Consider the following 26208-nt stretch of genomic DNA (forward strand, 5'->3'; position numbering starts at 1 on the left):
CTCTCTCTCTCTCTCTTTCTCTCTCTCTCTCTCTCGCTCTCTCTCTCTCTCTCTCTCTCTCTCTCTCTCTCTCTCTCTCTCTCTCTCTCTCTCTCTCTCTCTCTCTCTCTCTCTCTCTCTCTCTCTCTCTCTCTCTCTCTCTCTCTCTCTCTCTCTCTCTCTCCTCCAAACCGCTCCTCCTCCGGCAGATGTGACGCTGGTTTGCTGACTTTCTTCTGCGCAGATGATTGCGGTTCTGCGAGGCTGTTGACGACAAACAAGATCAGGCCCGCGGATGCTTCCCATCAGGCATGAGACCCATGACTTCGGCGTTTTTTGGGAAGGTTAAGTTAACGCAAGTGGATCTGAGAGGTAACGGAGCTCAATACGACTTTCCTTACGAATTGATAGAAGTTTTGATGTGTTGTAGCCTACGTTAAAGAGCGCTAGAACCAACAGAAAAAGTTAAATATATTTATTTTTCTTGTTATTAGTAGGCTAATATACATTTGTTAAATTGCTTTATTTAAATCTAGTTTAGCTTTTAAGCGCCTTATTCATAGAAGTGCCTTGTTTTCATAGATCTTTCAGTTTCCATTGTGTGATCTGTCAGTGTAACTTGCAGTCATTGGAAATTTCTTTTTTTTTTATGAAAAAGGGTTATACAGACATAGAAAACAATACAGATTTTCGATTATCTGTAGAACATAATTAGATATCTCTATATCTCATAGCATGTGTATTTCTATATCGTATAGCATAGAAGTCCATACAAATGTGTTTCTCTTTAAGAGTCAAACTGGATTGAAACAAGCCTGTTCTCTACATCTTTGAATGTGTGTGTGCTCAGATCCTTCACACACAGCTTATGCAAGCATTAGTTGTTTGACCATGTGTTTAGCAGGAATGCAGAGGTTGAGGGGTCAAGGGCCACTGCTGTGACTTGCCCTGTGCGGTTTCACCTTGCTTTCTAAGGAGTTATCGGGAATCCAATAAGCGCAGTGCTAACTGGAAGGAAGTGATACATTCTTACCACAAAAGTTGTGATTAGATCACAATATTGAGCAACAGATGGGAGGATGATATTTGGAGTAAAGGCTGATTTATTGTGTGTGTGTGTGTGTGTGTGTGTGTGTGTGTGTGTGTGTGTGTGTGTGTGTGTGTGTGTGTGTGTGTGTGTGTGTGTGTGTGTGTGTGTGTGTGTGTGTTTTAAGACAAGAGTAATAGATACCGGCTGTGCTGGACACATGTCTAGACACCCCATAAAACTGGACCAGCTAATTTTCCATTTGACCAGCGGCGTGTTAGTCAGTCAGGAGGAGAAGCAGAGAGCTCACATTTCGGCTGTTGGAAAGACGCGGTTATGGTGAACTCGCTAAATATTAGTCAGTTCTAAGGGTTTTCAGGCACAACAGGCTTAAAAGCAGCAAATCAAAGCAAATCAATAGTAAGTATTCTCTGGGACTGAACCTCTATCTGTTGAAGGTCCTGCTAATCATTCAGTTTCATGAACTTTAATTTACTTTCCCCTTTCTCATCTGGTATGCCAAGTCAGCTATAAGTAAGCCATTCGTAGGTTGACTTCCTCAAAAGTGTAAACACTGTGGCTTTGTTTGTCCAAGCCAAGGAGGTCTGTGATTCCTGGAGAAAGCTATTGGTTTGCATTCCCATACATTGAAATAGCAATTGCTAGGCAAACAAATGACACCCTCAGATATTTTTTATTTTATGGAGCCAATAACTTACAGTATAAAAAAGCATAAGACTAATTAATCTGGAACTACAGGAAAATTGCATCAAGATAATGTTAAACATTAAAATGTTCACAGGCCAACAGGATTTTTCCTTTGGCTTTTGGATTATTGCAGAAAATAAGCTCTGTGGCCGACAAAAGTTTTATGAATCTTTCACGTTGTGGTCTACAAAATAATCTTCACACATGAACACAACATTTATGAATTTTGAAGTCGAAATACAATCACCAGAAGTAAAAGCTAAAGTTAGGCTACAAATGAACTAGACCACGGTTGCATGACTTCAGCATCAACACCACTAACCTTCCGTTAAATCTTCTATTCTTTATTTAAAATCTACAAGTTGGAAATCTTTAGTTAGAATGGTTTGCAAGAGCACAAGAATAAACACAACAATGCTGTAAAAGTGAACTATGTATGCGTGATGATGTATAATGTCCCAGACAAGCAACCTCTGTAGTCCAATTTAGACACTTGTTAGCAAGCACCTTTTCCAAGACGCATAAAAGCTTAAAAAATTCATGAGTGCTCGATCCTCCAGGACTCTATGGAAAAAGATGGAGAAGATTCTTAGAACTAGATGGTGCAGCCATAGATATGTATACATAGATGCCACATCTGTGTGTCCGCCATCTTGGAACAGTTAGCGTTTTGTCACTCAATGTAAGAATCAGTGATGCCACAACATTGCGCAGTTTCTGGTTGTGAAACCGCCGAGATTTAATATTCTGGAAGAAATGGGATAACCTTTCACAGGTGAGACTGTGTTGGTTCGTGTTTTTTTATTAAGTACTCAATATTACAGGTTTTTAAACTATGGTAATGGTTTAATGTTAAAGACGACTCCTTCGTCTTAATGTATTGGTTAGTTCAGCAAAATCATCCGCTGAAGTCTATTGCAGATATAGATAATTATATGAGTTTAACTTCGGTTGCAGATTTGCTCTCGAGTGTTCATGGACTGGCTTTGACTGTTCCAATATGGCGGATGACTTTCACATCGCGGCCCATAGAAACAGACGGTAATGAGACATCTATGTATATATCAATGGGTGCAGTATCTCCCAGCAGGGCTTATACTTGGATCATGATAACCAGCCAATCCTCGAGCCCTTCGTTTGAGCATTCCAACCAACATCATTGATTCAATTCGATGGCGTGAGTTTTGTCAGGCCAATGTACGGAAGGTTGTGGAGGAGTGTTCAGGAAAGCGGTTCAAGAACAGCAGTGGTTTACATTTCCTCAGACTCTACTCAGTTATCATACTGACATGTTGACCTTTAAAGTTTTGGCTAATTGTGTTTCTAAGCGCTGAATGTTGGGAGCTTTCAGGCATGCGGGGTTTCCTTGAGCCTGTTGGGAAAAAAAACAGTATAGTGAACTTTCATCTCTGTTTCAAAAAAAAAGTGCACAAACCCAGTGAGAGATCAGCCCTACAGCTGGGTCTAATTACTGCAGGCATTCAGACCCTGTAGTGTAACGCAGGGAAAATAACGTCTCTCTCTCTCTCTTTCTGTCTCCTCAGCGGAGAGGGAGCAAAGGGATGTGGTCTCTCACTCTCTGATGCCAGAATGAGAACTTACACCCGTGGTGCACCAACAGTGTTCTTTATAAGTGCACTGTGGATTCTGGCATCCCCGGCTCTGGCTCAAGTGGACCCCAGCGGAGGAATTGCCTTCCTTGGAGGGAACTACGAGGGAACTCACCCCATGCTGTACTTCGGCCAGGCGGAGGTTGAGGAGCTGCAGCGGGCGGCAGTGGGGACGCACAAGGCTTTAGCCCGACAGATCCGGGAGGCTGGGGAGGCCATACTGGAGCGACCGGAGGAGTACCTGCCCCCCTGGAGCCCTGCTGAGTTTAGTGCCCGCTGGAATGAAGTGTATGGGAACAACTTAGGCCTGCTCTCTATGTTCTGCATGCTGTACCCGCACCGTGCCGGTGCGCTGGATGTAGCCAAGGAATACATGGAGCGCATGGCTGTGCAGCCCAACTGGTAAAATAACGTGTGTCTGAGCTTGTGTGTTTGGTGTGCTTCTTAAAGGCCTTGGAACGCGCAGCTTTGTATGATGCGTTGATGTAATTTCCACTGAAATAGGAAGCTAAGGCGGGACATATTGAAAATAGGAAGCTAAGGCGGGACATATTGAAAATAGGAAGCTAAGGCGGGACATATTGAAAATAGGAAGCTAAGGCGGGACATTTTGAATCTTTTCAAATAGCCAATAGCGTTTAGTTTACCTCACAGACTGCAATTCGTACATGGAAGCGAATCTGAGCACTGATGATACGTTGGATTCAATAGTAGAGGTGTGAATAAATTCTAGCCATTTCATTCTTAACCAACGTACAGTTGGAAAATTGAATAAAACTCGAGCGTTTCGAACACACATCTGCAACCCATATTGCTCTGTGACGTGTCGACGGTCGCTTCGGCCAGGTGGTGTTTATAGCATAGGGGGCAGAGCTTTAGATTCTAGAGAGCATTTGATTGGACAGAAGATGTGATGAGAAGCTGTGAATCCATGATCCATTTTAGCGGAAGTGAGGGACTGTAAGTTTTGAATGCTTATATCTCCTAAACGCAAATTTTGTCATTGTTTTGGAACACATCAGCTTATTCATAACCTTAGGGCTAACATATTCATACTAAAAGCTAAATAACTTAAAATTTGATTTCAGGGTGCCTTTAAGCCCCCAATATACTCGTGGCAAAGGTTCGATATACGTTTTTATTCTTTGCTTAGGGGTAAAAAGAAGCTTGAAATTCCTGAGCAGCTGAATACGGTTAGCAAACATCCCGACGCCAACCACGCGGCTGTGGCATTAATAAATAAGCAGTTAAGAATGCATTGATTGTAGCGATGTTTGCATCAGCTCTGAAATTTGACACTCCAGCCAAAGCAAGTCACGTCAAGTTTGTTTATGTAGCACTTTATATAATAGATTGCTTCAAAGCAGCGGCGCAAGTAGAACTGGTTACATTGGTGCCGTGACCCGGGTGGGATTGAGGCTTAGGGGTGTGAGCTATGCAAGTAAACCTCACTGCCCCGGCCTCAAGAGGTTCACTAGGGATTGACGCTAGTGGCTGCGGTCTTTATCGTTCTTGTATGCGAGCCCACCTTCCATGCCAGTTGACGCTAGTTCGAATCCCGCTTGGAGCAATGCCAGTATGACCAGTTACACCTGCAAGGTGCTTTAATATAAAGCATTCATTAGATCTTTTTAGTAAAGGCTGAGCACTAATATGACCCTAAGCAACAACTGAAAGGGTTTTGTGAGGTATTTATTCACAGTATTGTGAGCCTTGTCCCTTCATCTGCATTCACAACACAACCCAGAACACACCTTTTCCATTAGAATTTCCCTAGATTGAACCTGGAAAACTCAAATATTCAAGTTGTCAGTTAAGACAACACTTACTTTTTAAGTTGAAACAACATTTTTTCAGTGAAAAAGCCACAAAACACCAATTTTGTTTTTATAAACATAAAAAGCATATAGAATTTCTTAGAACTTAAGACAATATGTTCCAGGCTGGAACATACGTATGTTCTTAGAAAACCAGATTCAAACAGGTGCATATACACACATTTTAATGTTGATGAATCCAGATTGTTCTAAATGAGAGAGTGGTTATGAATTGATCAAATACACACCAAACTCTCCAAATCTGTATTTAAGGATTTGCTGGAAAACCTCTGCTATACAGCCATTTGTCACTTTCTGCAGATGAATCCTGACATTTAGATTCATACATATGGCAGATGCTTCCGACTTACATTGCATTCTATGAACACATTTTTCCTTATGCTTTATAAAGATGTACTCTCACCTAGATGTGTTGCAAGATCTTCAAGTAAAGCCAAGTGTGCTATTCTTAAAACCAGATGAAACACAATAAACACCTTTTATATTGGCCTACACTTGATTGGGTGTGTTATTGTTCAGAAACTATCCCAGATCCAGCGTAAGCACGAATCATGTTTGTCAATCTGCAATAGGTAAGGTCACTTAGGGCCACAATTTCTAATATATAAGCATAAACCATTATTATTATTATAACATGTTATTTTAACACATTCCATGTTTCTAAGGCCACAAGGACTCTCTTTTTCGAAACATGTGGTTTGAGTTTACATGAACCAGGATTGCTGATTGCTGTGTTCATTGTCACTGTACCTTAAAGGGTTAGTTCACCCAAAAATGAAAATGATGTCATTAGGTCTTACGGGCTTGGAACGACATGAGGGTGTCATGTCGTTCCAAGCCCGTAAGACCTCCGTTCATCTTCGGAACACAGTATAAGATATTTTAGATTTAGTCCGAGAGCTTTCTGTCCCTCCATTGAAAATGTATGTACGGTATACTGACCTTGTCCAGAAAGGAAATAAAGACATCATCAAAGTAGTCCATGTGACATCAGTGGGTTAGTTAGAATGTGTTGAAGCATCGAAAATACATTTCGGTCCAAAAATAACAAAAACTACGACTTTATTCAGCATTGTATTGTCTTCCGGTTCTGTAGTGCCGCTGCTGACGTAAGACGCTGCTGACGTGTGTCTGGTGCGCCCGAGCTTCGTTTACAGTCTGAGGGAGACGCACGCTGGAAACAAAAAAATCTTCGCAAACATGTCTAAGGATTTCCACACAGAGGAAGACTTGCATTTTTTTGCCCAGCCATATTTATTTGAACCCGAATACACGGACACACCAGATACACGTCAGCAGCGTCACTGCGGACTCGTGAACGCGGCTTGACAACAGAACCGGAAGACAATACAATGCTGAATTAAGTCGTATTTTTTGTTATTTTTGGACCAAAATGTATTTTCGATGCTTCAAAACATTCTAACTAACCCACTGATGTCACATGGACTACTTTGATGATGTCTTTATTTCCTTTCTGGACAAGGACAGTATACCGTACATACATTTTCAATGGAGGGACAGAAAGCTCTCGGACTAAATCTAAAATATCTTAAACTGTGTTCTGAAGATGAACGGAGGTCTTACGGGCTTGGAACGACATGAGGGTGAGTCATTAATGACATAACTTTCATTTTTGGGTGAACTAACCCTTTAAGTACTCTATCTTGACAATACTTGCTTCTTTTAAACCGTATTCCTTCCTGTACAATATCTCCAAAATGTTGACCCAGCCAAACCTGCCTCTGACGCTACTAACACAAAAGCCTCTAATGCAGTGAGTGACAGTTAGACCTGCCTGTGATGTGTCTAAACTTGTATCCGATGCTTCGTATACGCTCACCTTGCCTCTTATATCGCTTGCTCTATGTCACTGATTTATTAAGATCAGTCTGTTCCTATTTGATGGCCAAACAATAACTGCAGATTTTGACCTGTCCTGGACTTACAGCATATGTGGGTGAAATTTCTTTTTTTTAAATAGGACATTTTTACGGTTTGATCTAAAAGTTAAAAAATAATAATAATAATTCAGGGCGTCAGAGCTTTATGTAAAGAAGCTAAAAAAAAACTTTCTGTAAAGAGTAAGCTTAGTTTTTAGTTGTTTAAGCCCTTGTCATAATCCTCTGAAAGCTAAGACATGTTGCCCATCAAATTTATCAAAGGCTTGATTATTGCTGTCCCCACAATATCTAATTTCAGTTTATTCCATAATAGCAAAAAACTATGGATTAACTTGAACTATGAATCACATTGACCCAGATTCCGCTGTCATCATTTAATTCCAACACATTCGTTCTTTTTTTGGAAAGTGTGCTGCCTCCACCTTACATAACAAGAATGGCAAAATGGCTCAGTAGGTTGGGATACATCTCCAGCTGTCTTAAATCATTTAGCTAAGACAAAGTCTTCACACTTGCGAATATCATGGATGACATTTATTCTTAATAATAAGTTAGCTCCAGTCATTGGGCAAATCTTGAGTCACAGTCATTGAATCATTCATCAGTCTTTACGTCTCAAACGTGGGATGATTCTGTGGAATGATTCACTCTTTAACAAAGCTCCCATAGTGGCTAATGAAGCATCACGTTCCTTCATTCAGGGGACCAGGGTTACATACACAACCCACACATTTAAGTTCTCTGTTGCTTGAATATTTGGAGTTATATTTTGCTTTTCAAAAATGTGGGTTTATTCATACGTTTGCCCATTTGTGAGTCCAAATATTGAAAGTGCCAGTTTTCCTCACCTCCTCCAGTGAGTTCTCAGAGTGAGTGCTGATGTTTCTGTTTAAGTTGCTGTGGATGGTTGGTTGGGGTTAACTGCTGCGGTCCTGCACTCTCATTTACACTGCCGCCAGCATGTAGTGGCCAACCAGGACCAGCCCAACACAAACCTCCAGCTTCTGGAACTCATAACATCGTCTGTGTTATTACGCACACTCCAGATTGTAGGTATAGCTGTAGCACTGATTCAGATCTACAGCCTCCACTGCTCTTACATTGCTTTGTCAAAGACAAAATCTGTTACATATTTTCTACTAGCAGACGCTTTCTTACCAAAGTAAGTGGTTCTCAAATGGCATTACTTTAAACACGTGAAACTTGCAGGCCATGCAAGTTTTTAACTATATTTTTTCTGCCATTTCTCTCCTAGTAATGCTGTCCAGTGAATAGCAATTGAAATGCAGCTCACTTGTCTCCTAAACGCTCAGTTGAATGAAGAAATGCACTGTAGTGTTGACATTAATAATATATGTGGACATTGATTATCTACTGTGTGTATTAATCTAAATCAGCTCTTTTTAAAGCGGTTAGTGCCTATTAAAAGTCATTGCGATGGTATCAAAGATATTACAGTGATATTTGCATTCTCAGCTGAATTTCGTGTTTTGTCATGTTCGGTAAAATGCAAAATATATTTTATATATTATTACACTTAAATACTTAATTATCTCACCATTTTTTTTGTATTTTGTTCACTTTACATGAAAAAAAAATCATATCGGCTAAAAATAAACTGGAAAAAAGTTGGGCTGTCACTTTTTAATGTGTTACCATTAATTCTTAGAAATAATGTGATAATAAAATAAACCTAATTAATCAGACCCCCGACCCATATGTGAATTCTGTAATTCTTCGACAGAACAAATGGATGAAGTACCACATAATACTATAATTTAAATTTTTTATAATTTTTTTTTGCTAATTTGATTTTCTGTTAACCAACCTACAGTATTTTTCTTGACAATAACTTCAATTCAGTTAACAGTCAGTCAGAGAGTTTCTATATAGCCAGAAATGACAGATCTTCTGATAAAAGTTGAAATAATCAACATCAGGATCTTTTATGGTCAGTTCACATAACAAGAAATTGGAAATCTCTATGAATGTAAAAATCCCTACTGGCAATACAAATCTCTGTTTAGTTGGCATATTTGTGCAGCTTTCCTCTCTGTTCTTTTAAGCTCTCTAAACAGAAATGTTGTGTGAGAGCATGTTTCGAAGGCTTAAAGATGGCTGTTTTGTTTCAGGATGGTGAAAGATGCTCCGTGGGATGAGGTTCCTATAGCGCACTCCCTGGTTGGCTTCGCTACGGCATACGACTTCCTATACGAGTACCTTAGTAAAGTTCAGCAGGAGCGTTTCCTGCAGGTGATCGGGAACGCTTCGCGCTACATGTATGAGAAGTCTTACCACCGCGGCTGGGGCTTTCAGTACCTCCACAACCACCAGCCCACCAATTGTGTTGCTCTTTTGACTGGCAGTCTTGTGGTCATGAACCAAGGTGAGTCTAACATTTCTTTAGTGTTGTATGTCCAGACTCTTTCACATTGATCATCAAGTCATGTTGAAAACTATTTTTTTTGTCTGGTCCAGTTTTAATGTAAACAGCCTCAATGAAAGACTGGAAGATGGGACTTCCGTTCCTGCAACTGCTAAATTGAGCGTTACCATTTCTTCTATTCATTTTTCTGTGAATGGTCTGTTCAGTCCCCTTTATATTGTTTCTGACTCTATGGTCCGAAAACTTAAACATGCTGCCTTGGAAGAATGCATTTCAATGTAGGAAGGCATCAAGGCACGTCTGAATCCAATGTTAGCTTCACTTCCTGTCTTCTGAGAAACCTTCATCTGATCGGTTTTTGAAGGCACTATAGATGTATCCTTCACTGCCTTTGATATCCCACAATCCTTTGCGTTCCATTCCGTGACAGTTGAGCTAAGGAATAAGGATGGCGTCTGAAAGTTGTGTTTGGTGGTCAGCTGCCTAAGCTTTCGGATGCAGCCATTGGTGTTTAAATAATGAACATGGAATTCGAGGTTTATTTGGAAATGCTCTGCAAAAACATTAAAGGGGTGGTTCAGGATTTTGGACATCGGGCCTCATTTCCAAGTTAGCCTGGGTGTTATTTATCAGTGGAGACAGTTTTCAAAAATTTTCATCCAGTCGTTCCAGTTGCATAGTTCGCCGGTGCTAGGCTAGCGCGAGTCAACGGTAACTGCTAGCCTGCCATTAAAAACAGTTTTACCCACTCCACAGTACACCAAAAGCAGGACTTGATTTTTTACATTGGTTGTGGATTGGATTGTGAAAAGTGAGCGTTGTATACTTGAATGGATAGAGATCTGAGTGTGAATGGCTTTTCTGCAGCGTGGGCTTATACATCAAAAACAAGTTATGGCATTTTAATGAAAGATTCCAAAGTAAAAAAAATATATACGTATATATATATAAAAACCTGCAAAAAAAACTATGACCTTTTCTGTGCACAGTTCCAACTCAATTATGAACTCATTGCATGATTGTAAAACTTTTATATTTTTATGTCACACACAAGGATTCTTGAAAAGGGACAAAACGGAAATATCTGTAAAGTACATATGGAGTAGGCCTAGACTTCGCCCACAGGAATTCAGTCGGTGAAACACATATCCAAAAGTTCACAACCACTTAAAAGCTCAAATAACACATTTTAAATTGAACAAAAATATGATTCCTCTAGTCTAGAATTAGTAACGCTTAGATCCACAGAAGACGAAGATGATTACAAAAGAACATTCGATTTATTATGAACTCAGAATAACAAGCCAACAAACGATACAGTGTGCTAGTGCAACCAACAAATGAACAGGACAAAGGGAGGAACTTAAATACACAGTGATGATTAACTAAAACGACGAACAGCTGTGAAGAATCGTGTTAGTGTCCATGGTGAAATGCATATCCATGTGGCATATCCAAACTAAAACAAAGGGAACACATGCCATGAATGAAAACAAAACAAACGGAAACCCGTTTCCAACAGTTTGTGTTTTCAGGAACCCAAAACGCTGTAGTCAAAATGATGTTCTCTAGTAATTGACAGCATACCTCACATACTTGTTGATAGACCTTTTTTTGAACCCCCCAAAAATTCCTGTAACAGCACTTCTTAAATTAGAATATTACATTTTAATACAAAGTTAAACTCTGTGCTCTCAATCTGTGGACAATCTGTTACTCCCAAGTAAACCGACATATGGTTTTTGAACACAGGTTTTGAAGAAGGAAGGGTCTGCCCGCTCGCTCAGCATTCCTGCCTGGAATTTAAGGCTGCTCAGGGTCATTCTGCAGAGCTGAACTTAAGCCTTCCTAATTATTTCTCCAGCGAAGCAGTTCACCACATGACTCCAGTATTTCAGAACTGATATTTTCCCCTCGCTCTCTTGCTCTTTTGTGTTTCTCTCTGTCTTTATTCCTCCCCTGCAGCTATTCATAACACAATCTGTAGTTTCTGGCTCTGAAAGTATGTCCTTTTGCCTTTTTGAAACAGCTTCTCTCATATCTTTCCAAATATCTGCCCCTCTCTTCCCAGCATTCCCATCCCAAGCCGCTCCGTTTCATAGCAGAATATTCTGTATAAAACAACATCATTGATACAGAGTGAATGATGTGGGTTTGTGGAGATCGGCTTGGATGAAGGAACGGTGCCTTAGCTTAAAGAGTTAGTTCATCCAAAAATGAAAATGAAAATAATCATTTACTCACCTTCATGTTGTTCCAAACCCATTAGACTTCCTTTTGTCCATTGAAGGTCCTTGCCACTAAGAATTTGAAGCATCAGAAAGTACAAATAGACATGTATGGATTACTTTTACCAAAGTCTTTTTGTACCTTGGATGTGTCAAAGACAAAGTTGTAGTTGTGTGGGCTTTCAATGGTAGACAGAAATATATAAATATCTCATTTGTGTTCCGAAGATGAATGGAGGTCTGATCGGTTTGGAACGATATAATGACAGATTTTGACAGAATCTTTTATTTTTTGGTGAACTGTCTCTTAAAATGAACTTTGTGTATACAGAGCTCCTTGTAACCCCAACCAACCCATCAGTTATACATTGCACTAGTCAGAACAGTCAGGAATTTGGCGGTAGTGTTTTATTAATATTAATATTATTATTATTAATTTGCCATTTAAACTTCTCTTGGCACTTTTTGATGCTTGCCTGGTTTTGTAGTTTCACACTTTAGAACATCAGACGTCTGATCTTCAGTCAAGCGAAAACGTCCCACATCACACTCTTTTGGTCTCACTTCATCTGTAGCTATTCATATAAAATACAAGGCTATGATTTTGGCCGTAGGGGGTTCCACTTGAACGGCGTTCCCCAACCTCACCACACTCCTAAGCATCTGTTTTCTACCACCGTCTGGTGCTTCCGTCACAACAACAAGGTATAAAGTCTCTCTCTCTCATTTCTACTGTAGTGGAATCTACTGACACCATTACAGCTTTCAAGAAGACACCTTTGAGATTACTTTTGACTTCTGAGAATGATATTACTTAAGCTTGGGTTTTCTTTGAGTCATTAAATAGGTTATATGAATGGGGTGGAAGAGTCACCTTTGTGAAAAATGAGTGCGTTTAATTGTATGTGCATTTGTTGTGAACTTCAATTCTTAAAAGTATTTAAAAGAAAAACTTATGCAGATAGTAAAGTATTAATGAACTAAAAGTCCACTTAAGAGAGCACACTTTCATGACTGTTTCTTAACCCACTGAAAGACACCTTTAAAAAGTGCACTTTGTAATAATGTCAAATTAAAAGTTTTTAATTAATTGTTTTAATATATTTTTGTCCTGCTTTAAAGAAGTACACTTATTTTGATGTTGACTAACATAGAACACATGGAAAAGTACTTGATTAAAATTGTACAGTAACTTGTGTTTTATTCAATATTACATTTAAAGTTTAAGTTATTAGCGACACTGGTGGCCGTTAATGGAACTGCAGCCAGCAACTTATTAACACTCGTGCATGCGTAACACACAAGAGACTGAGCGCGATTCAAGGCCCAGATATACTCTAGGCAAAGTTGTTTTTTTGTCCTTTGCTTAAGTAAAAATAAGTCCTTTGCTTAAGTAAAAATAACAGCGATATACTGTTAGCCAACATCCTGACGCCGTCCACACTGCTGAGAGCGACATTTAGCTGAATATATTAATATGTGCTGTGTTTTTCTCTTAATAACAAAATAAACACACAACAAAAATGACAGTGGTGAGAAAACAGCAGTTAAGCAAGCATCTGATCATAACGATGTGGATATGTTTACAAAAGCTCTGCAATCATGTTGACAGATGAGGTCATTAAAATGACACTGTTTTGATAGTTATGTTATAAAGAAAATTTGAGACTATAGACTATGTATCAGGCTATGTGAGACGATAGCTTAAATAAATCCCCTTTCTCTGCATGACACATTGACATTACAGTACAGAATGGCCCTTTTAGCATTTTCCCTGAACATTGTATAAGCATTTGTTTCACGTGTCATTGAACGGAAGAGAAGCTTTGTAAACGTCACAAAGCGTCCCGAGTCCTTCACATAAAATCAGTCCACAGGCTTTCATAGACAACCTAAGATGTCGGGGAAGGTCTTGTTTTTTTAAAGTTTAATTACAAACTGCTCATTGGCAATAAAAGGCAACTCTCGATTAATACATGAAAATTCTTACATGTATCCCCATTGATATCAATTTCAATAGAAATGACAATAAAGTATATTTAACTTTACCATAAATGCTTGTCAGTACATTCAATTATATACAAAGTAGAAATAAATTTAACTTTACATTCAGAAACACACTTTGACCATATTTCATAGACAACAGATTTATGAAATTACATATAAAGATGTACTTAAGTTCTACTAATACTTGTATGAAAAAAGCACTTTAACTGTATTTAATTGAAATTTAAACTATAATACATTTTCATATAATTATAAGCAACATGCAATATTAGTGTCCGAAAACATGACATTCAGTTCACACTTTAGTCTATCCTTTTAAAGTATATTATTTCTGTTAAAAGTTTGCTAGTGTATTTCTTTTTCACAAGAGAAGAAAATGTCAACAACACTCGGAATCAGTCTAAATCCAGCCTGTGTAGTTTTGTGTAGACCATGCTAAAAGAGGTAACATAACTTTGAAAAGAAGGGTTAAACTTATTACAGAAATAGTTTACCCAAAATTAAAATTCACGATCAAGAGCATTGTGTTGTGTGGCACAGCTGTGTACTCTGGTTGCATACTGCATATTTTGTCCAATGTGCACAGTACACAAACAGCAAAAATAGCACCAGTGGTGTGAAGTCTGACTCTCCAAACACACCCGTTCTCAACCATACCTTCATTGAGCTAAACATCGCAGGACTAAAATTGGAACATTAGAGCATACTATGCGCTTCATAGACTGTTTGCACTAGAAAAAGACTGCCAATCATGGCAAAGACTGTCAATTAAAAAAATGCCAAACACAACTGAAGAAGTTATTTAGACGAACAGAAAACGGGCTTTGTGGAATGAAGTGTGTTTTCCACTGTGAATGTTTGCCTAATATGGTGCAGTCAGATTCGATAACTCCAGCTTGTGTGCTGTTGGGTTTCTGCAGTCCACAGAGTAGGTGATATCATGTGTGTGTAAATGTTGTTGTTCACTGAGAGTAATTCCTGTTTGATTGTAAACCGGTGCGTGTGGTCGTGTGTGTGTGTATGTGTGTGTAAGAGTAACTTAGATACAGTAGCTGTTTGTCGGTGGACCTACTGTGTTCCAGGAAACCTGTGGTGTGGCAGTATTACTCAAACTGATGAGTTGTGGTCTAAATATTTATGTGGTTCTTCTCAGAATCACCCAAGCATGCAGGGAGAGGAGCTGGGGGTAAATCTGACACATTTTCCTGAAATTATTAGAGCTAACTGAGAGTTTAGCTCATATTAGTACAGGAAGGTTTACTAAGGTTTGCTTTTTGCCTTCTGCTTCTTAGAGTTATAAATATAACCTGTACGATTCATCATTTATACATCAAACACAACTCAGTGTGGTTTCCGTATGATCTCTACGTGCTGAAATGAGCTGGCTATTACAGCAAAGAACTGCTTTCTGCTGACACAAGCCCATTTACGTGCACATCAGACACAGGGTTATTCCAGGGTTATTGCAGAGCAGCTCTGTAAACATGAGCGCTGTTTACCTTTACGCCAATGAAGGAATTCAATTGTTTAGTCCTGTTTTGATTGATGTTGTTGTCGTTGATAAACAATATTATGGACGGTTCTGTGTCTGTTTTATGGTTTATTACTAATTATGATGTGGAAGTTTAAGTTCAAGAAAAATATTTGCTTCATTATAATGTTCCATTGCAACATGTGCTGTATATTCAAACTTTAAAAGCAAAATCTGTTAATTGTTTTTGTTTTTTTGGTCGCCTGAGGCGCAGCTGGTTATATAACAGAGAATGCCCACAAAGCTATGATTTGTGATTTTGACTTGTTACTAAAATTCGTAAATACATTTTTAAACTTTTTTTTTTTTTTTTTTTTTTTACCAATAAACAAAAATGTATTAGACAGAATTTATAAAATAATAATAATGAATTAAAATATGCCAGAATGGGTGGGTAGTAAAGGGTTGCAAAACTTAGTTCACTAGGGAACAGCTAGGTTGGGACGAAATATGTAATTGAGATCAAGCAATGTAAGGGAAAATCATGCAATAATATGCCTGCAAATAAAAGGTGAGACATGGCCAAAGACTATGCTTTTGGTAAATAAAATTATTTCGTAATAAAAAATAACATTCTACTACTAAAAACTAATTACACTTGTTGTCAAATAATCCTGAACAAAAATGCATGATGGTTTCCGCAAACATATTTACTATCTAATACTAAGGGCCAGATTTACTAAACGGGACAAATTAGCTTGAAAGCGCAATTCCAAAAAAGTGCAGATGGGAGTGGGAAGTTCTCCGCGTGATCAAATTAAAGTACACAGATGCAGCCGGATCATTTCCATAATGACCAACACAATCCACCAAGAGCAGCGCAAGTTAGCGTCTGGTTTAGGACATGCCATTTTGGGTGGTAAATAATGGCTAGCCCAACGGCTAACTAGCGCAAACCTTCGTAAATCACCTTGCATGATTCATTGAAATACTCTCCTCCCATACATTTTGCGTCTGAAAGAGAAACTCCTACAATACAAATGCATATACAATAAGGTCCGCCGCTTCAGGAAACTGCCTTCTAATCACAACTAATTCTTCTCTATGTAATATTTACTATGTTTCTGTATATTTCAGGATACCTCCAGGAGGCGTACCTCTGGACAAAACAGGCTCTTTCCATCATGGAAAAGTCCATGGTGCTTCTCCAAGATGTGACGGATGGTTCTCTGTACGAGGGTGTGGCCTATGGGACGTACACCACTCGTTCACTCTTTCAGTACATGTATTTGGTCCAGAGGCACTTTGACATCGGCCACTTCAGTCATCCCTGGCTGCACAAACACTTTGCCTTTCTCTACAGGACATTGTTACCTGGTAAGGCCTTGCTCTGTCTGGTTCTGTGTAGTATCTTACAAGCACAACATTTAAAGGGTCATATCGGAAACGGTTTATTTTATTTGGTCATCATTTTTCACCCTCTCTCTGACCCTTAGGATGTTTTTTTTTGCTGCTTCCTACAGCATCTACAGTATATAAAACGCCCTTTATGAGTAACAATGCTTACTTTATGTGGGCTGCGGGTTTGCTGTTAGGTCCAGTTTATTTTGTGCTCCCCCATTTTTCAATAACAGCCTCTTTGCAAAGCCTGCGTTACATTTGGACAAATTCGCAGCTTGGTTTCAATAAATGGATCTTCAGTTTTGAAAGTCACAGTATGTTTCCATAGTACATTTAAAAGCTTTCAGGATATGACCCCCTTTAAAAATGTTAATAGCTGACAATTGTGGTAATAAAGTGCTTTGCCCATGCCAGTCAAAGCAATAAACTTCTTTTACACATGAGTTGCGTGGTCTCTCACCTTAAAGGGATAGTTCACCCAAAAATGAAAATTATCCCAAAATCTACTCGCCCTCAAGTCATTCTAGGTGTATATGACTTTCTTCTTTCAGCCGAACACAATCAGAGTTATATTTAAAAATGTCCTGGCTCTTCCAAGCTTTATAAAGGGAGTGAATAGTAACTGAGATTTTGAAGCCCAAAAAAGCGCATCCATCCATCATAAAAGTAATCCATACGCCCCAGGGGTTCATAAAGGCCTTCTGAAGTGAAGCGATGGGTTTCTTGTAAGAAAAATATCCATATTCATAACTTTATAAACTATAATCACTGGTTTCCGGTAAAAGTTGTACTTAAGTTGAGTTCCGGTGGAAGAGTGACCTCTGACCCGACGCATGACGAGCGACCTCTGAACCGAAGCATGACGAGCGACCTCTGATCCGAAGCATTACGAGCGACCTCTGACCCGACGAGTGACCTCGACGCATTACGAGCGACCTCTGACCCGACGCATGACGAGCGACCTCTGACCCGACGCATGACGAGCGACCTCTGACCCGAAGCATTACGAGCGACCTCTGACCCAACGCATGACGAGTGACCCCTGACCCGACACATGACGAGTGACCCTTGACGCATTACGAGCGACCTCTGACCCGACGCATGACGAGTAGGGATGTCCCGATCCGATCACGTGATCGGAAATAGGGCCCGATCACGTGGTTTCAGACTCGATCGGAATCGGACGTTACCTCCCGATCAGGACTCGGATGTATATTAGGGGTGTAACAGTAACTTACATGTATTCGTATTGAACCGTTTCGGTACGAGGCTTCCGGTTCGGTACGCATACAAACCGAACGATTCCTAGGACCATTTTTCCTGCCGACAAAATCTGCGCTGGCGCGACCATAGGGCACGTCCACCACAACGTTGCGCAACATAAAATGGCAAACGTAATGAAAGCGGAACGAAACTGCGCTACTCATTATATTGTGCTTCACGGACAGTTTATCAGTTCAAGCGACACAGCGCTAAAAGATCCAGTGAAGAAAACATTTGAATTCGCCACTGAAGTAATAACATCGCTGCAAGATCTAGTGAGAAGCATTTCAATTTCTCCGTTATTAACCGTAGATCTCTATTAGATCAAACAGCGCTGACGTGGAAACCAGGAGAAACAAATGTGCCGTGAATGATCTAGTTATAGACTTTAAGTCCACAGATCAGCAACATTCACCATGGATTTAATGTAGTAACACTAACTGTAACCATGGAAGTTTGGCTGGAATAGTGAAATGCTTTCAAGTAGCCTACTTCACACATCTTTTTCCAGCACTTCAAAACTCAAATATTATATAAATATTATATATAAATATATATTTAAACGTTATTTTTAATGTGATGACCATTTATAAACCTGAAAGTTTCAAGATGTAGGAAAACTCAAACTTTTTTAAGAAATATTTTTTCTTTTAATAAATAGGAAATTTCTCTGGCATTTCTTTCTTTTTGCTGTATCGAAAACGTACCGAAACCGTGACACCACTGTATCGCATCGAACCGAACCATTAATTTTGTGAACCGTTACACCCCTAATGTATATATATTCTCATTATTATTTTTTTATACACTTTTTTTAAAATTTGTTTACGTGCCTGGCCTGGCGAGTATTTTAAGTTGAGGTGCTATTTGTTTTTATATTAGACTTTTTTATAATGACTGTTGCACTAAAGTCCAAAAGTGAAGAATTTATGTAATTTATTACTTGATTTTTCAAGCTACCTCACAGAAGTGCTCTGTTTATTAACAGAGTTGTTGAATGTTAAAATACGGTGAATTAAATAAAAAATAAGGAACATCCTGGATATGTTTTTTCGCTCTTCTTTATTCTTTTTTTATGTATTACAGAAGTATCGGATCGGGATTCGGTATCGGCAGATACTCAAAATCAAATGACTCGGACTCGAGGGCAAAAAAACCCGATCGGGACATCCCTAATGACGAGCGACCTCTGACCCGACGCATTACGAGCGACCTCTGACCCGACGCATTACGAGCGACCTCTGACCCGACGCATTACGAGCGACCCCTGACCCGACGCATTACGAGCGACCTCTGACCCGACGCATGACGAGTGACCTCGGACCCGACGCATTACGAGCGACCCCTGACCCGACGCATTACGAGTGACCTCGGACCCGACGCATTACGAGCGACCCCTGACCCGACACATTACGAGCGACCCCTGACCAGACGCATGACGAGCGACCTCTGACCCGACGCATGACGAGCGACCCCTGACCCGACGCATTACGAGCGACCCCTGACCAGACGCATGACGAGCGACCTCTGACCCGACGCATGACGAGCGACCTCTGACCCGACGCATGACGAGCGGCCTCTGACCCGACGCATGACGAGCGACCTCTGACCCGACGCATGACGAGCGACCTCTGACCCGACGCATGACGAGCAACCTCTGACCCGACGCATGACGAGGGACCTCTGACCCGACGCATGATGAGCGACCTCTGACCCGACGCATGACGAGCGACCTCTGACCCGACGCATTACGAGCGACCTCTGACCCGACGCATGACGAGCGACCTCTGACCCGACGCATGACGAGCGACCTCTGACCCGACGCATGACGAGCGACCTCTGACCCGACGCATAACGAGCGACCTCTGACCAGACGCATGATGACCGACCCCGGACCCGACGCATGATGACCGACCCCGGACCCGACGCATTACGAGCGACCTCTGACCCGACGCATGATGACCGACCCCGGACCCGACGCATTACGAGCGACCTCTGACCAGACGCATGATGACCGACCCCGGACCCGACGCATGATGACCGACCCCGGACCCGACGCATTACGAGCGACCTCTGACCAGACGCATGATGACCGACCCCGGACCCGACGCATGACGAGCGACCTCTGACCCGACGCATTACGAGCGACCTCTGACCAGACGCATGATGACCGACCCCGGACCCGACGCATGATGACCGACCCCGGACCCGACGCATTACGAGCGACCTCTGACTAGACGCATGACGAGCGACCTCTGACCCGACGCATTACGAGCGACCCCTGACCAGACGCATGACGAGTGACCTCTGACCCGACGCATTACGAGCGACCCCTGACCCGACGCATTTCGAGCGAATTCTGACACGACGCATGACGAGCGACCTCTGACCCGACGCATGACGAGCGACCTCTGACCCGACGCATGACGAGCGACCCCTGACCCGACGCATGACGAGTGACCTCTGACCCGACGCATGACGAGTGACCTCTGACCCGACGCATGACGAGTGACCTCTGACCCGACGCATTACGAGCGACCCCTGACCCGACGCATTTCGAGCGACTTCTGACCCGACGCATGACGAGCGACCTCTGACCCGACGCATGACGAGCGACCTCTGACCCGACGCATGACGAGCGACCCCTGACCCGACGCATGACGAGTGACCTCTGACCCGACGCATGACGAGTGACCTCTGACCCGACGCATTACGAGCGACCTCTGACCCGACGCATTACGAGTGACCTCGGACCCGACGCATTACGAGCGACCCCTGACCCGACGCATGACGAGCGACCCCTGACCAGACGCATGACGAGCGACCTCTGACCCGACGCATGACGAGCGACCCCTGACCAGACGCATGACGAGCGACCCCTGACCCGACGCATTTCGAGCGACTTCTGACTCGACGCATGTAGGAGTATTGTAAGATTGGGTGAGAGTAGACGCCTCTTGCGATTCAAACTAATAGGGCAACAAACTCAAGCTTCTCCCACATTTCTCTTTAAAAATTCTTGTTTTAGACTTCTAACTCGTGATCGGTGTTTTGTTTTGCTCTATCCTCTGCGCTTCCCCGTTCGTCAATACGTCATCGCCTGGTCAGAGGTCACTCTTGATCTAGACTTGTGTATGGCTGTTACCGAAAGCCAGTGATTATAGTTTATAAAGTTATAAATATGGATATTTTTCTTACAAAAACGTGTCGCTTCACTTCAGAAGGCCTTTAGTAACCCCTAGAGCCGTATGGATTACTTTTATGACGGATGGATGCGCTTTTTTTACTATTCACTCCGATTGTGTTTGGCTGAAAGAAGAAAGTCATATACACCTAGAATGGCTTGAGAGTGAGATAATTATGTGATCATTTTCATTTTTGCGTGAACTAACCCTTTTAAGTGTAACTTGGCCAAAACCAAACCAAAGCTCAGGCCATGAACTGTAACTGCAACAATAGCTCTCTGTGCACATCAAAGAGCTAGCAGCCGTCGAGCTGTTTGTGTGTCTACAGACTAGTCCGGTTTGGACAGTTTGCAACCTCCTGCCAAAAGCCATTTTATTGTAGCGGAAAATTAAATCCTTAAGCAAAAAATTAGGAGACGGAGAAGGTTAGCAGCCACAATACACCCTCTCAGTCGTCCATTCTGAGAATCCACACAGATGCAGTTCTGTCAAGACCATATGGCCTCTTCTTAGTCGTTTCTGTGTTTATACAGAATCAATGTAACAAAGGTTTTAGTTTTCTGTGGAAACCAAAACAAACTGGTGAAAATACTAACATTAAACTCTGATTAGTTAAAGGCTGCCCTCTAAAGACAGTGCTCACTTCTGTCCTTCTTTTACACACAAGTGATTCCTTCTGGCTAAATATTTTCTAGCGGTTGCTAGGTTTAATATCCCTTTTAACAGTAAACTGCTGCTCTTTCTTTAATCTTCACCCAACCTCGTTAATTAAAAAGTGTTTACTTCTGCGGCAGTCAAAGAGGCTTGAACTTATTGTTTGGTTTGTATGTATCAGTATGAACAAATACTTGAGATTTTAGTTGACCTTTATACAGTGTATTATTATCTGCTCCTGCAGGTTTTCAGAGAACCGTTGCAATTGCAGATTCCAACTATAACTGGTTCTATGGGCCAGAGAGTCAGCTGGTGTTTTTGGATCGGTACGTCATGCGAAATGGCAGCGGGAATTGGCTGGCTGAGGTGATCAGACAGAATCGTGTTCTGGAGGGCCCGGGACAGGCGGGGAAGGGTCAGCGCTGGTGCACACTGCACACTGAGTTCCTCTGGTAAGACTTCTTGTTCTCCTGAGCACAGAGATTTTTTCTAAATATTCCGCTAGATTTTGTTTTGAATACTGTGTACGTAATCCTCAAAGAGGATTCAAGCTTTTATTTTGATTATTTTTCCCAGTTAAACATGGGAAGCCATTAGTTATGAAACTCATAATGTTTCAGCATATTTAGTTTTTTTGATGTTGTAAAATGTCAAACATAAATGTTGCAAAATTTCACAGATGTTATACTTCCATTTTCAAGTACTTTGACTTTCTTTAGAAGCCTTCCTAGCCATAACAATGTTTGTTGCATTACACTATTATAAACTGTAGTATATAATTTATGCAAAATATATATACAAATAAAAATATAATTTCTCCTACTTTAACAAATAAAGGAAAAGCTGATTTAAGGCAAAGTGTTAAATTCGTAATCAATGTATGCATCTTGAAAAAAAATTCTGATGATTTGCAAAGTAGACCTAATATTGCGTAATTTGATGAAGCTGAGTTAAAAAATATCAATAAAATCTTTACATCGTGTATAGTTTTTTTCTTCAAAAAATTAGAACTAGAAATTAAAATATTTTCCAAATTATATTTATATATGTCAGCTTTAATGTACTTATAAAAAAAAAAGGTTTTGGAAGTAATTATCAAAAAAGTATTCAAAATGTACAGTCTGCAAAAAGATGTTCGAATACTTTTTCTAATGTAAAAAAACTTAAACAGAAGTTTACAAAATAAATGTTTTCACAAAATCTGTTATTTTTCTGTCACTAGCATGTTTACATGGACACTTTTTGTTCCGAAACCTGTGTTTATTTGAGCTCTAAATAAAGTGATCTGATTAATGTGTGCATTTCTGTCACAAGTTTAACATCGGATTTTATTTTCTATTTTATTTTCGCTGCGCATACTAAACACCATCCTGCCATCGCTTCTTTTATTTGCTTTAAAGCAGACTATAATATTTATTTCTGGTACTGATGCAAGGTCCACATGAAGATACTATATTACTATATTATACTGTATTCAACAACAATTCATTACGCCATTTCTACGTCATTGCACATGCGCAGAACTTTCCAGTTTCGCTTTTCAATTCAGTGCCATTTTAGAAATTTTAAGTAGGCCAATTCATTTCGATTGACGTGGATACATGTGACTTTTTTTATTCCGACTGTGTTACTAGTCCGATTACAAACAGATTATTAGCTTCCATGTAAACGCAGCTAATGTTTGGATGTAGCAGAAAACATCTGGGTCATGTTTGCATTTTCTTTTGTCAGGTATAAAATTATGTCATACATGTGAAAGTCATCTGAGAATTTGACAAATAGTTGTAAGCCGGCTCAGAGGAAGACATGAATTATGTCGTTGTGGCAGTTTTTCTGGTGATTGAGGGATAATAAGACTTCTACACCTTACAAATTGTCGTCTGAAGCAAAAATTTTACAAATTGCACATCATATTTTGTGAGAAAGCATGACACGCTAGAGCAAAACAGGCACTATTTTTGGAACCAGCACCACAAAATTATTAAGAAACAATTTCACTCTGCAAATATTATGCAGGGCTGTGTAATACATCTCTTGAAAAATAGTAATTGAGTTATTTGGGATTGAAATCACACTTGTTGAGAAAAGGTCGAGCTGAAACCAAACTGAAAGGTTATCCAAGAACTAGAACTTTGTTTATTGTGGTTTAACTACAAAATGTGCCTCTCTCACTGTATAGGTATGACGCCAGTCTGCAACCCACCCCTCCTCCTGATTATGGTACATCCCGGCTGCATTATTTCGAAGACTGGGGAGTGGTGACCTATGGAAGTGCCCTTCCTGCTGGGAGAAACCACACATTTCTGTCCTTTAAGTCGGGGAAGCTTGGCGGACGTGCTATTTTCGACATTGTTCACCAAAACAAATACAAAGACTGGATCAAAGGGTGGCGAAACTTTAATGCGGGCCATGAGCACCCGGACCAGAACTCCTTTACCTTTGCTCCCAATGGAGTCCCGTTTATCACAGAGGCTTTGTATGGACCCAAATACACCTCTCTCAACAATGCCGTCATGTTCGGGCCTGCCGTGTCTGAGAGCTGCTTTGCACCATGGGAAGGCCAAGTCACTGAGGTTTGCAACTCAAAATGGCTGAAGTATAAGCACGGTCAGGCAGCAGACTGCCAAGGTCAGGTGGAGGCGGCTCTGGAGCGGCAGGGCATGGTGTTTGTTCGCGGGGAGGGTCATGCAGCTTACAACCCTGAGCTGAAGATCAAGAACTTTCAGAGGAACTTGCTCCTGCTTCATCCTGAGCTTCTGTTGGTGGTGGACCACATTCAGCTGCATTTAGGCAGCTCCACACACAGCATGAGCGCCTTCTTCCACAACACTGACCTGCCCTTCCAGAAAACCCAAGTCGATGGAGTCCACGGTGCTCTGATCAGACACGGAAATGAAACGTCCAAGATGTTCTGGTTGGACGATACGGGCGGCAGTGAGCAGGCAATAGTGGGATATAGGAGCTACCCCCGGGGATACCCGTATAATGGTTCAAACTATGTGAATGTGACTTTGCCACTGAGGTACCCGATCAGCAGAGTGGCCTACGTCTTCTTCGGGTCCGGAGTGGATGTGCAGAGTTTCAGCGTGCATGGAGACTCAGAGAGACTAGACATCTATCTGGCCACCAGGGATCACACCTACAACATCTGTCTGCTCACAGGTGAGGTTCCCGCCAAACCCTTGGCCGTGGTGTTCATGGACCAAAAGAAAGTGGAGTTTGAAAGGACAACAGGGGTACATGTGCATCCCGTGGAGGAAGTAGAGGAGTACGTTAATGTTGTGGAGGACAATCTTCAGCATGTCAAACCAGTCTTCCAACAGCTGGAAAGGCACATTCTTTCACGGGTTCTTAACACGGACCGTTTCCACAAAACTGCTGAGCGCCTCCTGGAGTCCTCAGACAAGAGGAAGGCCCCAGGGACTATTGAGAAGATGTTTTCCCTTTCTAAGAAGCAGGGGAAGGGGAAGGGAGGCAAGAAGGCAAGCCTTTCTGACAGCCTTCCAGACATCTTTGCTCAGATTGAGGCGAGTGAGAAGAAGGAGAGGCAGCGGACGATGAAGCGCGTCTATGAGGAGCTTCCAGAGGAGGCGGACGGGGACTCAAGGGCTTTCATTGATTACAGTGATTTACGAAAGGGCAGAAAAGTGGGCTTCGTAAAGGGCCGGAAATTCAAAGAAGTGCGGGTGGGGGCCACGGCAGAGAGTGATGATGTGTTTAGCACCACCTCGTACATTCGCCTTTTCCTCATTTTGAATATAGCCACTTTCTTTGCCCTGCTGGCCGTGCTGTTGACGCGCTTCCAGAGGGCGCAGAGTTTGCACACGCAGAGATGCCTTTACTGCATCCTCCTCATAGACAGCTTCATCCTGGTCTGGCTGTACTCCTCCTGCTCTCAAACACAGTGCTGACCGAAGTGTTGACGCCAATACTTTAGAGCAGGGTTCCTCAAACTCGGTCCTGGAGGGCCACTGTCCTGCAGAGTTTAGCTCCAACCCTGATCAAACACACCTACCTGTGAGTTTCTAGTGATCCTGAAGGCCTTGATTTGCTGGCTCAGGTGTTTGATCAGGGTTGGAGCTAAACTCTGCAGGACAGTGGCCCTCCAGGACCGAGTTTGAGGAACCCTGCTTTAGAGGAATATCCCTGTTTGCAGCAGCAGTGCATCTAAATGAGGCGTCATCAGTGTGGACGGTACATGGCTCCTTCTCACAGGCACGTCGCATCATCACTAGGGTTGGGAAAAAATATCAATAGGGTGATATATCGTTGTCCATCTCCGTGCGATGCGAGAATCGATCCGCTGGCGCCAAATATCGAAATTTTTATTAATAAAAATAGATTTTCCTGCTCCCAGCGTCGCTGCTTCATGGCTCCCCGAGGCGGGGCTCAACACATGAATGAGGGAAAGGTGAACATAAGTTAACTAGCCTAAGATAAAGAGGTTTTTTAATGGCGGACAGCAGTGTGAGTAAAATAATAAATGCCCAAACCACGTTTAATTCGAAAGTCTGGACGCACTTCGGTTTTTATACCATTGATGGGACAAA

General features: G+C 41.5%; 1 protein-coding gene across 2 annotated transcripts; it reads left to right on the forward strand.

The window, feature by feature from the left end:
* The first annotated feature begins 176 nt into the window (after positions 1-176).
* On the forward strand, positions 177-25881 carry dse (dermatan sulfate epimerase). Of its 2 annotated transcripts, none has more exons than XM_056250023.1 (7): positions 177-351; positions 3259-3726; positions 9196-9449; positions 16293-16532; positions 21903-22110; positions 23838-25574; positions 25775-25881. In XM_056250023.1, exons 2-6 carry the CDS (start codon positions 3305-3307, stop codon positions 25567-25569), a joined length of 2856 nt encoding a protein of 951 aa, XP_056105998.1. In that variant the 5' UTR covers positions 177-351; positions 3259-3304; the 3' UTR covers positions 25570-25574; positions 25775-25881. The 2 variants fall into 2 exon arrangements, with proteins under 2 accessions (XP_056105998.1, XP_056106080.1); XM_056250105.1 differs by lacking the exon at positions 177-351 and adding an exon at positions 2888-2911.
* The last annotated feature ends 327 nt before the right edge of the window (positions 25882-26208 follow it).

The sequence above is a fragment of the Rhinichthys klamathensis genome, unplaced genomic scaffold, assembly GCF_029890125.1.
Source record: "Rhinichthys klamathensis goyatoka isolate OS25496 unplaced genomic scaffold, OSU_Roscu_1.1 h1tg000001l_1, whole genome shotgun sequence".
In the NCBI taxonomy this organism is placed as follows: Eukaryota; Metazoa; Chordata; class Actinopteri; order Cypriniformes; family Leuciscidae; genus Rhinichthys; species Rhinichthys klamathensis.